Source organism: Corvus hawaiiensis, chromosome 4, assembly GCF_020740725.1.
Source record: "Corvus hawaiiensis isolate bCorHaw1 chromosome 4, bCorHaw1.pri.cur, whole genome shotgun sequence".
NCBI classification, from domain to species: domain Eukaryota; kingdom Metazoa; phylum Chordata; class Aves; order Passeriformes; family Corvidae; genus Corvus; species Corvus hawaiiensis.
The window spans coordinates 43690200-43707835 of NC_063216.1; the positions used below are offsets into that span (position 1 = coordinate 43690200).

The window sequence follows — 17636 nt, forward strand, 5'->3', positions numbered from 1 at the left end:
AATCCTGTGGGGGCCAGCATGCAACCTCAGGCACATCAGGCACTTTGCTGGACCAAGCGCATTTGCCGCAAACTGAGTTATCCATTTGTGGCTACTGACTCCAGAGGTCATCGAAAAGGCAATCCCTTGAGGTCACTGGATTTCACATCAATTACTTTATGGCATAAACAGCAGTTGAGAACGTTTGGGCTGAGAGACTCACAGTCCCGCTGCCGCTTCCAGAGCTGCATTCTGGCAACACTGGAGGTGCTGAGCAGGAGTCCACAGTGGCCAGGGGTCCCTGCTCTGGGAAAAATCTCAGGTAGCTACTTAAAATTGGTTTTTACATCAGTTTGTGATGTAGCAGGAGTACAACCGTGTCCAACTAGTATGTGATTACTTATTTTTGTCAAAAATCTATGCTGATAGTACCACTAACTTGGTAAATTAGTCAAATGGAAAGAATTCTGAAAACATGCATTGATGTATACATTATGTGTATGATGTATAAATATGATTTAATTACTTTTAATTTTTAATAACTCAACTGTTTTTCAAAATAAATTTGATTAATTTCATTTAATTGTTGATTTTCTTAATGCACACTATACCTGCGCATACAAAAGTGTTTTATTCACAACATTACAAAGAAGTGACTATACATATTGAAAAGAAATTGCTTTAATTTAATGGAAATGAGGGAGAGAAGTTAGTAAAATTTAATTAAACCTGACGGACTGGTTTAATAAGGATGCCATGCCTTCTTAGCTAGAAGACTATTGGATTGTTTGCAAAATCTAACTGTTATGTTTGGCACTAAAAGTGAATTAATTGTGTTTATTATTTATTGAATTCCAAAGAGGAAGTGCCTGGAAAAAACCTGCTGCACAAGGCAGTATAAAAATAAAAGTTGTCAGAACTTGAATGGTCTAAGTTGAACATTGAAAATTATTTTTTATGTATGTTGGCATGTTTATTAGTTTTTCCTAGGATATCAGTTTTTAAGGATTGCTGATAAAATCACCAGCATTAAAAAAAAAAATCACATACTAGACAAAACATCCTTCTTCCTAATATGAGCTCTGTACTTACAGTTCTTTTAGGTTTGTTAGTGTCCTGATAGCAGTGGGGAACTCGTCCAGACCGTTGTAATTTAAATCTCTGCATAAAAATAAATTTTATTATTTCGGTTATGCACTGCATAACAGATAACATAGCATTGCTGGCATTTGTAATGAACTACCATCTTCTGTGCATTGAGTAAATACATACAGCAAAAAGACAGGAAATCCTCAAAAGCGTATGGATATTTTCCAAAAACCTTTATTTTAGAGCACATTATCATTCCTGTTTTTTATCAGCATTCTATTTTCAGTCACATTTTAGCTATTCTGTAATAAAGACAATGTACGTGAATTCAAGTACTACTAAGGGATTTTCTGTTTTATAAATTGCCCAAACTTTTCATTACATTAAAGTATTAAGAGGGAAAAAGTCTTTCAAAAGAATATTCAATTACTTTGGTGAGCTGTGCTTTACATGCCTAATACATCTCTCTATAAAGATTTCTAACTGAATTGTTAATTTTAAGACTTGTCAATAGTCAAGAGAATACTTCTAACCACACGAATTGTAAAAAGGTAGTGACCTCTGCTTTAACAAGTGCTCATCCTGCAGCAGAAATTAGATTTTATTCTGGTAGGCTGAATGGATTATAATCCTACTTCTGCCCTCAGCATGACATGTGTATCCTTTAGCATTTAGGAGATGGCTGAAACTAAAACTGAGGTATGCCAGTTTACTGTGGTGCTCTCTGGCAATGCTTTGTGAGGAAAACAGTCTGAAAAACTGGTGCAAAAGTCTTTTTAAACAGGCAAAACCCAAGCCACAGTTTACAATAGATTGAAATTGAAATAGTATCAGGCTGAAGTAATGCAGGCAGGAAACTGCTGTCTGAACTCAACAAGGCTTTCCTTCCTGCTTGTAAATCTCTCCTGCTTATTGACAAGAAGAGATTACAGGCATGTACGGTTTGGTTTTGCCCTCCAGTGATATGTGATTTCCAGACCTACGCCTCAATGCAAACAAATGATCTTAAAGCTGGCGTCCGTCATTTACACCAAGATCTCTTCAGATTATCTTGAGACTATCTGGAAACTGGTCTATACATTATGCAATTACTGTGCTTGAGGCAAGTGCTACACTGTCCTGTTGCAGGGAAATGGCTGCACCTACATTCATTCCCAGGTTTGTGACTGTCCTCTGTATTTTCATCTTGCTCATGCCAGGTGGCTGGGACTGGGCTTGCAATTATTTATTCCATTGTTCTGTTTTTCCCCATTTGTGACCAAGTGCCATGTGAATATCACTTAAATAAACAAACCAAACCATTAAATTTTCCTTCTTCCTTTCCTGTCCCCCTTTCCGGTGCTACACTAAGGGACTTCCCCTCAACTCACAGACTGCTAAAAGTCCAAACTGTAAAATTGCAATTCAGTGGCAAGGGATCAATGCAATCAAAACTGGGGATAAAAAAACCCAAGAAGCCCAAACCTTCTTGCTTCCTGATCTTAATAAAAGATGAAAGTGCTCAGTACACAGGTTTGTGGATGAGAAAGCAAACAGTCACTTTTAGACTAGCAATATCCATGTCTGAAACTATTTTTTTCTCATAACTGGGTTTTTAACCTCTGTCCTGGTTGGGTAAAACATCCAAAATCTCTAGAAATGATGCAGCTGACTGCAGCAGGTGCTGGGGGAAGCACACGCAAAGTTTTACTGTCCCTGTATCATTTCTGGGGTCTGTGGGTGACTCTAGCAGACAACATCTGTATTTGACTAACTGTAGCAAAATACTTTCTGCTAACCATCAACACTGCGTTCCTGTTCGGCATTTTATGGAGAATATTTTTTGCTAGAAAACTCAAGAAATTCTGAATTGGTCTAAAAAGAATTACAGCAAAAACTTGAGGAAGTTTCAGTCTTTACCAGCGCTATTCTTTATCAGAGCTCTCTAAAGACAAAAACTTGTATACAACTGAAACATTTCTCTTCTCTCACTTGTAAAGCACATGCATAATTTGACTACCTAGAACTTTTGCTTTTTCCAGGTATAAAAAAATAAACCCATCTAATTTTATAACTCTCCTCTATGATAAGAGTTTCTTAATGTTAAAGCTTTTCACTGTGACAATTTCCCAATCTCGCTATTTGCTTTATTGATTGAACAAGACAAATAGTACTAAACTAGGCAATCGTAAGTTCATGAATAGTCACTTCTTTTTCAATGCTCAACACAGTTGAAAACTGTCTTTCAAACAATTTATCAATTGACAATGCTTATTAAAAAGGCAAACTAATTTTATAGTCAAAAATAGGATTTACTACATAGAGTCATTGTGAACTATCACTTAGATCCTGTAGCGATTAGGCAAGCCAAACCCTGCATTTGGCTTTTGGGCTATTTTTATTCTTTCAGAATATTAATGAAAACACTCTAAAAAAGAAGAAACAAATAAGAGGTCAACTCACAATGTCTCTAGGTTGTGGAGCCCATCAAAGCATTTCTTTCCCAGGGAATAGATTCTATTGTTATGGAGATGTCTGCAGGGGAACATTAAGTACGCAGTCAGGAAAGCACACTGCACAAAGTGGACTAAAGCAAAACATTTTGATGGTTAAATCAAAAGAAACTTATTTTCAGGCATGCATTGATTATATGCAATCATGCTTTTGCAAGAGCATGTATAGAAGGCACCTCTACCACCCTCCACCCTTTCTTCCAATACCTCTCCACCCTTCGATTTGGTTTCACAGAGGGGATCTGTTTTAAAACCACCTAGATAGCTCAAAAGTGTTATACCCTGGAGTTCCAGGCTGGGGTTTGCATAATGAGTAGACATATTCAATGATAGCTAATTAGTTAATTAACATGTCTTAAAAACCATGTGTGGGGTGTGAGGTGTATATTTGGAAGATGTATATTTAGGGGGTGTTAAGGGTATGGCCCAAAAGAGCAGCCATTGAGGAGGTGGATAACACAGCAGACAGGTAAGGAGCATTAGGTGTGCAGAATGCAAAAAGACAAAAAGCCGTAACACAAAAAGTTGTAGCTTCCCCATGATGAGTAAACTAAGTAATCTTAGAAGCACTGTAACTTGCCTTTCTTTGAAATTATAAAAATTAGTAATGGCTTCCTAAAATATTTAGCAATTGAAAGTAATTTTATATATTTTAACCAATTCTGCCCCCTCACTCCCCACAACTCTGAATTCTGCCCGTTTTTGTCTTTTAGACTGACATGGAAAAAACACTCTGAGTAAAGCTCATTAATGTGAGTAGATTCAACTTGTAGCCACTTCAGGTCATTTAATTTAAAAAGTATGCCTTCTTCCCAGATTTTTCCTTTTATTTTGTCCTCAAAATCCTACACCTATGGTGGAGGGAAACCAAGGGAGTAGCTTTAAGAGAAAAGAAAGGCTGTGAATGAGTGGCTGCCAGGCCCCTTAAATATTTCATTCTACTCTGAAAATATTGTTAAAGATCAGAGGCTCTCTGACTGCTCTGCAGAACCTACAGAAATCGAGTCTACCTGTCCAGCAAAGGCAGGGATTCTGACAGCAAAATGAAAATGTTCTGTGGGGTTTTCCTTCCCTAGGAAGAAACCTAATCAACTCTATTTTTAATGATTACTCTGACCTTTAATGCTTTAGTTAGTATGAAGAGTGCATTTTCAAATTCCATTTGGATCTTTAATTATAAAGATTTTAACCTGCTCTAATTGACCATGCACTTTTGCACTGTGTTGAAAATTTGCCAGACTGTATAGAGCAGCAACCCAGTGAAAGTGGAACCACACACAAAGATTTTGATGAGCCAAAAAGATCAGATGTTGCAGGTCATGAGGAATGATTCAATTATTAATCACTATAAAGCCCAGAAGATTAGAAATAAGCAAGGCAGACCTCAAATAAAGAAACCTAACTGAGCAGAAGCAAGCATGGCATGAAAGGAAATTATTTTCTCCTGCATTTCTTAACTGTCCTCTTACCACTGCATTTCTGGTGGGGATCTAGAGAACAATGTTCAAGACAGCCTTTGTCTTTTCCATTGTTGACATAAGCCTAGAAGGTCAATCAAATGACAAGTCCATCCATTCTTTAACTTGAATGGGTTGATACTTAATGTAAAGAGAAGGCAAAGGTTTTGCAGCACAAGTCAGCTGTTAACCCCCATTTTTGGGGCCCCATGTAAGCAAAGACAGTGACTATAACTGTCAATAAAGAACCCTGATGTGTGCCTGGTTCAGTGCTTACACTAGGGCTAGAGTATGCTAAAACATGTTAAGTGTCTTACATAAGACTATGGTTTCTGACAGCCTGTAAACCTCAAATATATAATTCTCTCTTTAATAATGCTAACATTTTCCAAAGCATCCTGAAGTTACTTCTCCAGCCAGTCTAGATTTTTTCCACTTGGTACATTCCCAGAAGATAAAAAGCTGAAACCATGTGCTTCATAGTATACCTTCCAGATTTTGGTGCCAGCTGTGCATGTTTCAGTTAGTTGAACCGGTATGCAAACATAACCAAATACAAAACTACATAGACTTTCTATGAAGAGAAATGCATATTTTTTCTACTGGATGGCATTCTTTCCACGTCCCCCAGAAAGATTTCCGTTCATTTCCTGTTTCTAATCTTCCCTCATTCAATCTTAGAGAGCACATAATTCATCCCTTCCTTTTTGTTTTGCTGACCAGATAAGGTGATTTTTTAATTCCCTTGAATATTTTTTTATTAAGATGGAAAATTTTGAGCTAGATCAAAACAAGTGGTTTAGCAAATGTTAGTCAAACTGTAGGAAGGTGCAATAAAATCTGTTTCTCCAAGAGGCCAAGCCCTGCAAAAACACATTGTGTCTAAAAAGCAATCAATAAAACTTACAGAACTACCAAACTGGAGAGGTTTCCAAAAGCATAGTCTGGTATGTAATGAATTTTATTCAGTGCCAATGTCATTGCCTGAAGTGCTGGTAAACTCCTAAAAGCTTGGACAGGAATTTCTGTCAAGGAATTATCGTCTAGCCACAGGTGTCTAAGGGAGACCAAGCCATTGAAGCAGTTGGGGGGTACATAGTTGATGTGGTTGGCATCCAGACGTCTAGGAGAAAAAGAAACAGAGAAAACTGACTTCAAGAAAAGAACAGCAGCTTTGCACAACGGCTAGCAGAAGTTATCACCATAAACATAACCCCAAAGGATGGACATGGGTTGCCACTTCCAGTTTTCATTTCCTGGAGATTCTACATTTCCATCTTGCTTGCAGCCTCACCACTGAGATCTTGAATCATGTTTACATGTCTGCTTTTCAGCTGGGTCTGCACAGACACCTCTCCTTTGGGGCCATCAACTCACTGAGAGCACACACTGATAATTTTTGAGCAGTGTCTCTAAACACTGGGTATGACTTTGTTTCCCTTCCCAACTGTTTGAATGTATGGAACAAAAAAGTGCAAGAAACTCATCCAGAGATTCTCTTTCAGAACCTATAAATCACTGAGCTGCAAGATAATTTGGATTTCTATATGCTAAACATCCATTCCAAGACCCATAAATAGAACTCACTTCTGAGTCTCTGGAAGTTCCTGCTTTACCTTTTCATAAATATTACAGAGTTACAGAATCACAGAATAAGCTGTGCTGGAAGGGACCCACAAGGATCATTGAGTCCTGCTCCTGGCCCTGCACAGGACTGCTCCCAAGAGTGACTCCATGTGCCCAAGAGCACTGTCCAAACGCTTCTTGAACTTGGTCAGGCTTGCTGCAGTGAACACTTCACTGGGGAGCCTGTTCCAGCGCAAATATTGTTTATTCTAATGATTCTAATGAGAACTGAAGTTCACATTTTTTTAGTAGTGGAACATAATGTTTTTTACATTAGAGATTAGTGCTGCCAATGTGATTTATTTGTGTTGAGAAAGAAGTTACTGAATGCACTTTAGCTGCTGCAGAGCCAACAGAGGGAGCTCAACTGCACGCAGTACCTTTGCAGAATCTGCAGGTGATGCTTTGTTCTCACACTTGGGTAAGTAAGGATTAAATCTGCTGAAACTTTTTCAGATGTGGTGCTTCAAATATAATGCCATTTATTCACTGGCTTTTGCTTTTGCTGTGTTTTGCTTTTTCATTGTGATTCTTTCAGGGAAAGATTTAAAAGTGCACTTCAGATTTCTGAAACTTCGTGAAATATCCAGTTGGGCATATGGGCCCTGATACACTTTTTCTGCTTTTAATGTGTTGCAGTGACTTGTACCTTTTCCATAACATGAAAGCTGTGCTCTAAAAATTTTCATGAAATGTGTAGAGAGGAATAATTAAGTGAATGCTAAAACAGAAATAAATTTAAATAAATGTTTGAAAACACTACAGAACAAACAGCCACACCCAGGGTACAAAGAAGTAGTTCTGTACAACCTAAATTTGGTCTGTTTGAGAGAAATGCAATACTCTTTGTGGTGGGCATACTAATCTCTTTATTTAAAGCTGCTTCCTCATTTACAGTCGTGTAAAATGTCAGGTCCATTCTATCTCCTGTTCCATGCTGGCCCTACCTACTGCATGAGAACAAATAATGACTGCTAAGGCTTCGTGCCAGGCTGGCAAATAACTGAGACAAGGTCAGTTGGAACAAATTTATAAGGTTCAGTGTCAAAGCCCTTGTACAATTAAATTTTCAGTATAATAACTGACATGTCAGGCAGCAGAGACAGAGCTTCCAAAATAACTCAATGGTCTGTCAACAAATGGGTTAGGCTGGAAATGTTTAGAAATACTCATGTTGTTCCTCCCCCTTTCCCCAGGCAACAACCATGTTATGCCTGTGTTTTCAAATAAGGTATAATTTTAATGAGTAGATGAGGTTTCTTTGTGTTCAGTCAGAAGTAAATTTCTTCCCTGGGTGATGCTGGTATGTAAACTAAGAAGTTACAGTTGCCTTAGTTTGACAGTTTCACTGATTAAAGAATGGAGGCTTTATTCAAACTACATGTGTTGCAGTACTGCAGTCAACATCTTGTTCAATAGGAAGCCTGCCTGTGCAGCCCTGATGTCCCCACTGACTCCACAGGAGTTACTCACAGGATGCCTGGCTGTGTGGAGAAGCCAACAGTCACTTGTTTGTATGTGACCCTGTGGCTGAAATGGCAATATTTCTGCTGTCGTCAGTGAGACCAGGAATTTTATCTTACCAATATTTTGTAGCAAATGAAGGGACTGATTTTTTTTTTTAGTAGCTGAAGTTTCCAAATATAAACCCACCACTGGCTATGTAAACAAAACACACAGAACAGAAAGAAAAATAGAACTGCTGTACTGTAAATGAAATTCTAGATAGTTGAATTATTGTTTAAATAAAGCTTGGAAGAAACAAAAAAGCTGCAATGATTTGTGCTTCAGGTTCTGTAACTGGATTACGTATCCTGCAAGTAGTATAAGAAGTACTGCCTCAAGTGCTCTTTTGTTATCTAATCTTTTTTTAAATTTCCAAGCACCGTTTTCTCTCTTGCAGATATTAAAAGGTTTCAGTAGTGGTTATATTTCCTGTCATACTGCAGGTAATGCACACTGATGTATAAAACACTGATCAAAATCACCCTTTCCAGCCAATTGTTTTACATCTGTTGATCAAAGTTTTGGCACTTTCAGAACTAAACCCATTAACTCACACACATGACCCTATTTATAACTGAAAATATATATAGATAACATGTGGTGAGTTTGAAAGCTGCTATTATATTCCAGAGAGGGCTAATTTAGGGAAACAGAAATACTTGATCTCTTCTGATAGGCAGCATGTAAATAAAGCAGCCACTATGAAATTCACCATGAGCACACTTAAAATGTCTAAACCTTTCAAAGCAAATGCTTGAGCTGTGTGGACTGTAACCCACTAGAGCTTCCTGTGACACGCTGTGAATACTATGACCATGTGCACAAATCGTGAAAAGATATTGTTAATGTAGAATGAAAACTGGACTCGTTTACTGGTACAGACGAAGGGAGATGTTTGAAAAAGATTTGATTTGCATTTTTTAATCAATTTATTATGAATGGATCTAAGTTTCATGCCAGTAGTAGGTTTCTAAGGGAATATATATGTACTTCCCCCCCCCCCCCCCCCGCCCCCCCTGCCCCTTTTTGGTATCTTCTCTCAAAAACAGCTACAACCTGGGTGTATCTCAAGACCAAGAAATTCCTTAATGTCTTGTTGGAGTGCCTTGCTCATTCATTCAGGTTTAAATCAAATGCTAGATATGGGATCAGGAAGGAGATTTCTCCCAGGTTGTTTTTCCCTCTGAAATAAACAGTTATTACATGGATTGCCTCATCTTGAATGGACGAGGGCCAGAATATGAAAGGTCTGGAGAGGAGGGAAGCCACAAAGATGGATAGAGAAGCCAAGGATAAAATGTTTCTTCTGATGTTGAAAGTAGGACAGGTAAAACCAAAGGAAAATGGACTGTACGTAACAGGTAGGGGAGGCAGAGAAGTGGGAGCACAGGAGGACTGATTTTAGACATGGTGGATTAAAGAAGCTGTGCACTGCTCCCTCTCTTATCACCTTCCTCTTCTCCTGACTCAGCTCTGTCATTCAGGGAGCCTCAGTCAAGTCTCTCCACGAAGTATGGAGCACTGATGGACAGGGGTTGTAGACAGGGCCTGTCTGGGGAGGGCATAAAGGGCAGGAGAGGGTCACTTACAGCCCACCATCTTTGTTAGTGTGTGGGCACACAGACCCTCTTAAAGGTTTGTTCACATAGGGTTAACTAAAGTCTCATTTAAGTAATGGCAAGTGACATCTAAACTAGCTCTGAAAAGTGAATGTAATGAAAATATTGCTGGCTATTGTAAGCCATGTTTTTCAAACCTGGTCTTTTATGCAGGATATCCCCTTCAGTCCACAGGGGAAAACGCTAGGACTATTGTAAAAAGCTTAATTACAACACACCAGCCCAGCAGTTCTCACATCTCACTTTTACAGTATTGATACAAAGAATCCTGTATGGCAACAAGAAGACCAAAAAAGACAAATCACAAGTCACAGTTTAGGAGCATTTGTTTCTGTCCCAGTGCTCTGTTTAACATGAGGAGGTTTCTGCAGCCATGGGAGTTTCAATCTGTAGTGTTTCTCTTCACATCCAGATGTGCTGCTCAGGGGTTTTGTTAAACCTGCATTCAAGACGATGGATGCTAGCCCACTACATACAGACAAGAAGCCAACAGCACTGCTGGGTTTATACAAAGATTGGCTCTGATACTGGGTACTTTCAATCCCCACAACTGGGAAAAAGTGGGGACTAGCTGGAGTTGTTGGGTTCTCCCAGGAGTCTGGCTGCAGACTCACATCATGACCCCACAGCTAGGCAGGCATGTTTGGTGTGTCTGGGAACACTCACAGGTCCTCATCCAACTGGCTCCAAGTGACCTCTCCTAGCCTCCCAAGCAAGGTGTCACCTGCTGGAGACAGTCCCAGGGGCATGTGATTTACCAGATGAACCCCAGGAATACATTTCCCAGTTCAGGGGAATTTGGCATGGGTCAAACGTGTGCCAAGGACTCTGCCAATAGCGCAGCTGGGCGGGCGGCCGTGGCCAGAGCCCGGGAGTGCTCTGAAGCACTGCCTGCTGTGCTCGGCTGGGTGCGATCACCGCAGCGTGTCACTGCATGGCCCCCAGGACCTGACTGGAAATCTGCTGTAAAACACTGCCAAATACTGCCAAACACTCCAACAGCAGCTTCTTGGCCTCCCAGATGTGCTGTACGCTCTGGTGGGCTTCAGCCATGCAGAATGATTTCTGGCTAGCAGTTCTGAGGTTGAGAAATTTGTCTGTGTTAGAGATGAGATAAATCCCTCCTCTTTTGAGGTTACTCATAAGACAGGAAAAAGTCAGATGCCTAGTACCTTCTACTGGATGAAAGAAAACATCACCTGGTGGCCTGGAATTGCTAATCTAATACAGTCTCTTTGCACCCCCCTTTGAGAGCAACTGGCTGGTTGAGTTCGGCACATAAAAAAAATAGTAGCAAATGCATTTTAGGGAACCTTGCACCTCTACCTTCCTCCCCTTGGTTATCAATCCAGAAAAATATCTGTGACAGAGAGGGGTGGTCTGATACTGTACTACTGCTTGATGTTTCAGTCACTCTTCTGTTGCCCAGTGCCCTGGGGCTGTAGCAGCTCAGATGGTGAAGGTGTGCAATAGAACAAGGAGACTGCAACAGCGACTTTTGAGACGTCTTTGTGTATGTGTACAGACATCTGCATGGGTACAAACAACCTCAATTTAAAATGTGGGAAACTCCTCCTCTGGGAGTTTGTGGGTACCTGTTGAGGTACCAGCTTTCTTAAGAAGGATAATACCTTCTGTAGCCTTCATTATCATGGGTGTGACATGGAAAACCACAACTAAGGTTCCTGTCTTTTCATGAAAACAATTCTCTGGAGAGAATGTAATTTCATCAAAGTTGTTTGGTCTTTCAACTAAAAATCAGGATTATTAACAGAAGCATCAAATTGGAAAATAATTGTTCAAAGTTAACATTTCTGGGGGAAAAAGAAAAGTGGCTTTTTAATTTCAAGCCTGAACTGGAAGCACTTCAGAACCATGTGCCCTCAAAGTCCCATTCCTTTTTAGGCCAAGCATGGAAACTTCCCTTGAAATGTCAAATATTTGGGGGAGTAGGGGGCCAATGAAAAATCCATTTGCTGACCTGTTCCAGCAAAGCAACTACTGAGAACGTCTGAGATGAATTCTAGATAATATTTAGTGTAAAACCTTGTGTCACCATCAGGTGGTCTATAAATACTGAAATATTTTATAAATAAAATTTAAGAAACCTACAAATTATGTTGAAAAATTCTAAAAAATTTCATTGATACTACTTTGCTGTTACTTGTAAAGTCCAATTAATTTGCTTAACTAGATTGAAACTTTGCAAGTTGTTAAGGGAGAAAAGATGGGTTTATTTTTTCCCCCTGTCAACTGTTTAAAGTGCTTTGGAAAATGGGCTATATTGCATTCTCCCCTGTCTTTGCTATTAAAGTAGAAGTTCTTTAAATATCACAGGAATGAGAGCAGGTGATACAGTAAATAATGCTTGCATTTAAATGTCCTTCATGACTGGTTTGACATGGGCAGTGAGACAGATTAAGAATCCAACCTGTTCTTAATTTTGACTACTTCTGTGTGTGACAATGCAGCAGTAAGAGCTGCTTATTAACAATGATGTCTAAACAAGAAAATAAACAGGGAATGAAGTTTCATCTGTACTATTCACTGCAAAGGGTGGTGTTACAATAGTTCCAGTAAAAGAATAGCAGAAGCTTTGCTTTTCCATCTGCAATGCCAATTACCCTTTCCTCCTTTTTTTAGCAATATTTGCAAATGGAGATTTGCAACTTTTCAGTGGCTAGTAATATAATATATATATTAATATGTTCAGGAAAAAAGTAAAAATATTATTGATATATCATTGCCAGTTTTTGACCTATCCCTGATTCTTCAAAAATACTGAAATTATATGTCAATTCTGGTGTATAAGGGGTGTAATTAAAAACAAGATGATTACACTAGAGAAACAAAGATACCTATTTAAACAAATACATGCATTAAATGAAAAAAGTTTGACAGAAAATAAGCTGCTCATTAAAAGTGACACTTGAAAAACAAATCAATATTCATACATAAAAAGTTTTTGAACTATACGTATATATTAAAAATCACTAAAAGTTTTTTTGATTTAAACACAGAATGGAGATATTGGTGATGTGGGAAACACAAAATCCAGAGATTTCCTACTTATAGTCTGTTGTAAAGAAATACATTTGCTTAAGGTGACTAATAGGGATGAGAGCATTCGATTGACTCTTTGAACCCTGCTGCCAAGTACTGAGTTGTGACACATCAGAGACTGTGTGTTCCTCCCTTTCAATCAATTTGAATTGTTAGGACTAGTAATCTGGATAATTTGTGCTCACACTAGATTTCAGAGGAAAATTATAGCCTACACAATAATACAGACACCCTTCTGCTCAAAACCACATCTCAAAATCAACATGTGCCTTACTCCTCCTGCCACCAAGGGAACTTGAGTCCTATGCAAACATTGTCCAAGCTCTGGTAGCTGAACGCATTTATTAATCAAAGCAGCACATTCCTGGTTTTGACTATTAAACTACAAAGACTTTTATAAAATTGTAGAATATTTTAACATTGTTCAATCTTATTTTTTTTGCTTCAGTGACAGAAAAAAATTGTCATTCATTTGTTAAAGTTTTCTCAGATTTTTCCTGTCAAAGGTGAAATTCACAAATCTTACATGTTTTTGGTTAACTTTTGTGCCTATTTCTCATTTTATAGTAATTATTGAGTAATATCTGCTGTCTGAAGAAGACTGATTTGTTCTAGAGGTAGGTCAAGCCTTAAGAAATTTATGAATATTTGTCACTCAAACTTATCATACCATTCTGCATACTGGCAATAATACAACTTGGACAATAAAGTGGAATAAATTGTTGCTTGTTCCTGCAATACATCAGTTCTTGTTCTCTGTACCACAGTCCATTTAACATCAATTAACAGTTCTATTAATACTGACAGCTTTACTGTAATTTTTTTGCCTGGAACGAGATAATAGCAAGAGCATATCATCCAGAAATACCCCGGATGCAAAAATTTGTGAGGAATTTGCATTATGAGTGAACATGGAATATTAGAGTGTGCGTATGTATATATTGTGTACGCATGCACAATTATATATGGATACTTCTATAAAAACAATTTTAACATAATCCTCTTCACATTGATTAAGGTATCAAGGCAGCTGCTATGGTTTGCTCCTTTGCATGACTGCCTTTCTTGAGTAAAACCACAAAAGGCAGAGATCTGAGTCCTGTCACCAGCTTTTTTTTCCCCCGCATATATGCTAACCTAAAGCAAAGGGTTAATGAGGCTTTGAGAAATCATGCCACCTGCAGACCTAAACATAATAAATAGAACAAGTTGTTATCTTACAGAAACTGCTTTTGAGAAGGCTTTTAACCTCTTAATTACACTCTTGAAAAGACTCCTGCTATTTCAAAGGCTTCAAGAAATAATTCCTATTGTAAATCAGAAACCAATGCAAAACAACCTTGTGAACAGAAAATTCCTAGACTATACGAAACAAGAAACTGAATCTGTGCACACCTTTATCTGACAGGCACAACCCCTTTTAAGCAAACAAAAGAATAATAGTTTTCTTTTTCTCAAAGAGGTCTCTTTTACCAGTGATCAGGTGATAGTACAAACCCATATCATTCCATCTTGGGTCTGCTAGACAGCTGTCTAAAGGTTTCTACTGACCATTCCTATTCTCCCTCTGTTTTAATTCAGTCCTTTACATGGACTGCACAAACTCTGGTTTACTTCTTCAACTTCACCCAAGGAAAAAAAATATTTGCAACAAAGACGGAGTGAGACTGTCATTTTGTTTAGAAACTGTACTGAAAATTCAACAATCTCTTTCAGAGCAACAAAGGAACTCTTGTTGGCTTGGCTTATCATGTTTTGGTCCAGAATGTGTATAGAGTGATGTGATCTCAGCAAGATTTTTTTTATTTGTTTAGTACAAAGAAAATCTAATATAGTCACTAGATCAGCATTTTCTCATGACTTTTTCAAAGATCAAAGGAAAGAACTGTAACCTCAAAAGCATATGGCTGAGATATTTCTGTCTGTGTCTGGTCAATAAAGAAAAAAGGCACTGACCAAATAACAATTATAAGATAATTAATTCTTAGGGCTGCTTCACCTTTAGAAACCTTAACAAATGCTTTGTATATTAAGGAGGTACATGTAGTTCAAGACAGACATAAGAACATGGGAGCTATTACAGTACAATGTGTATCTGTGTAGTGCTAAGTTATACACAGATGACATGATTTTTCTGAAAATAAATGAATTTCATTAATTTTGGTCTTCAGATTGCAGCTGAACAAAATGTATGCAAAATATGTTAACCTTCTGGTGGAACTTCTTTACCTACACAAAAAAGAACAGTATATTCAACATAGCACATTTTTCAACCAACACACCTTAACTCTAACCAGATCGGTACAGATGCTCATTCTATCCTTGTCATTGTTAGACTTTTACCTGTGATGTTGGTGATCAGTGCACACTGTAGCAACATTTCTTGTGAAAGCTATTTGAACTTCTGGCTTGAATTCCCTATTTGGATCTTGTAACGTTTTAGGAAAATAATTTTATCTGAGAGTAATTCTGTGACAATATAAGGTGGGCAACTAAAGCATAGAGAAGAGTCAGCTGACATTTTGACATCTCTGACCAAAGAACTGCTTCTCTGTTTTCAATCGTCTAGATATTTTATGCTGCACATTCAAAATCAGTAGATCCTTTAGAAAATTTAGTAATTTTTTGTATCATGTGACAATACAATTTTGTGGATAATTCAGAAACTAACTCAATTTACTGCATCATGTGTTTAGACAGCAAAAATGTCTTTGTAGTTTCAAATATGAACTGCAAGTGCAGCAGAAGAAACTCCTGACACCAAATTGCCTAAACAAGAACATGGCCGATGAAGTTCAGTATAGATCAGTGTCAAGAGAGGTACTTAGGGAAAAGGCAATTCAAACTTTACAGGACAAGTTCTTGAGTAGCTACTAACATGCTAGAAAGAGGTCCTGCAGTTGCAGTACGTATGAAAATAACAGCTCAGCATTCAGTAAAGGTTAAAAAATTAAACAAAATAGAGTTTTGAATTAGTAGGAAAGCAAAAAAAAAAGCATCCATTTTTGCCCTCTATAAACCCATGGTGAGCAAGCACTTTAACCATGCTGTGCAAGACTTATCCCTCCTTCACTTGTCTCAGATCAAACACATGAGAACTGAAAAAAAGTTCAGTAACATGACAAGGATGACCAGAAGAATGGAATAGCTTCCACAGGAGAAACAATCCTAACAGACTACATCTGAAAAGTTGACTAATGGAGATAAAAGAGCAGTATATAAATCTGGTGTACATGAATACGGAACTGCTGCTTCCACTTTCTTCTGATGCTGCAGAGTACATCAAATGTGGTGAGGAGTTCCAAGTAAATACCAGGAGGTACCTCACCATGCTGCACAGGCTAGCTGATCACCAGACATGCTGCCACAAAAAAATCATGAGTGTTTCACTGGCTCAAAAGGGAATTGTACAAACTCATAGAAAAAGACCCTTTAGCTATATAGACTCAGTGACTCCCTGAGTGCAAATCTCTGGCAGCTGGAACAGTTTACCAAAGCAGTATTAAACTTTTAGCTGGACCTTCTAGTTTTCCTTTGGCATCTGTTGTTGCAGGTTGGATGCTGGGCTAGGTCAGCTTTTAGCACAACCTGGTACAACCATTTTTACAGGGTAGAAGCACATCAAATAATTTTATTCATACCACGAAAACAGCCAATCTTCACTCTTGGTCTAGCAGTTCTGGCAGGAGGTCTGTTAAAACTGAAGCTTGTGGACTGAGTCAGCATGGACAGTCAAGAACTATAAATACAGAGGCCTGCCTGAAGCACAGAATATAATTAAGCATCCTCTAGTACACTTTGTTTCATGAGTTATTAGTGTTTTCCATACTGCTTAAAAAGAAAAAATTACACCAAATGAAAAAAAAAGAAGGGAGTAATTTGGGATTCTGTCTCTTCCCTGGTAAAGAATACTAACAAGAAACCATGTTCGTGACAGAAAGCATTGCAGGCCAAGGAGTGTCTTCTCAGATGCTGAACCAGTCTATAACGCTGCAAAGAAGCTGCCAGTGTCATGAAATTACTGGAATGAAATCAGCCACTTTTGATGTTTAATTGAGAGTACAATTCTCTCCAAAAGCAGGTCAAAGACAATTAAAAGAAAAAGTTGATTCAGTACATTACAAAGTGATATTAACAGATAATTATTAGGTAATCGTACATTGCTGTTCATGCAAGGTTGCAAATTGATTAATCAGGTATACTCACAGAGACTGCAGGCTGCGCAAGTTCTGGAGTGCTTCGGTAGGAACCTGGCGTAGCTGGTTATTCTGCAGCATCCTACATTTTGAGTAGCACAAAGCCCAGAATCAACACAGTAAAGATAATTTCTTCCTACTGCAAATTTTCTTCCAAGCTTACCTTCTTTGTACTGGCTGTGCTTCAAGATTACAAAGAAAGTTACACAAATACTCCATCCCCCTGCCCCTGTCAAAAGCCCACTCTCTTCAAAGCAAACAAATACCTGAAGCATATTAGCTTTGTTAACAGCTAGACATCAGCTTTGAGCAGGATTTTCAAAGCAGCCAAGGAAGTTAAAAGGATAAATCCGATTTGCTTTCAATAGGGCTTATAACCTCCTAATTGCCTCCAGTGATTCCAAAATTTTCATTCTCGTGTACTGATTTTGTTTTCCTTCTGAAGTGATTCTATTCTGATAAAGCTGCGGAGGACTGACTCTTGAAATTCTTACTCAGGAAAATGCAACAATGGCAAATATAACTTTGACCTGTGTGAGGCATTTATGATTTAGTTTGAATAAAATTTTATCTTTATAAATAAACTGCTATTTTTTTTCAATGAAATAA

At 38.2% G+C, this 17636-nt stretch overlaps 1 protein-coding gene across 1 annotated transcript in view; it reads right to left on the minus strand.

Annotated features, from left to right (window-relative positions):
• Nucleotides 1–17636, minus strand: part of LGR5 (leucine rich repeat containing G protein-coupled receptor 5) — a 90217-nt gene that overhangs the window by 19945 nt on the left and 52636 nt on the right. Inside the window, exons 4-7 of the mRNA XM_048302226.1 lie at nt 17038–17109; nt 5925–6140; nt 3511–3582; nt 1072–1140 (exon numbers count right to left, since the gene is read on the minus strand). Coding sequence (XP_048158183.1) covers nt 1072–1140; nt 3511–3582; nt 5925–6140; nt 17038–17109 — 429 coding nt within the window. The remainder of the gene's footprint in view (nt 1–1071; nt 1141–3510; nt 3583–5924; nt 6141–17037; nt 17110–17636) is intronic.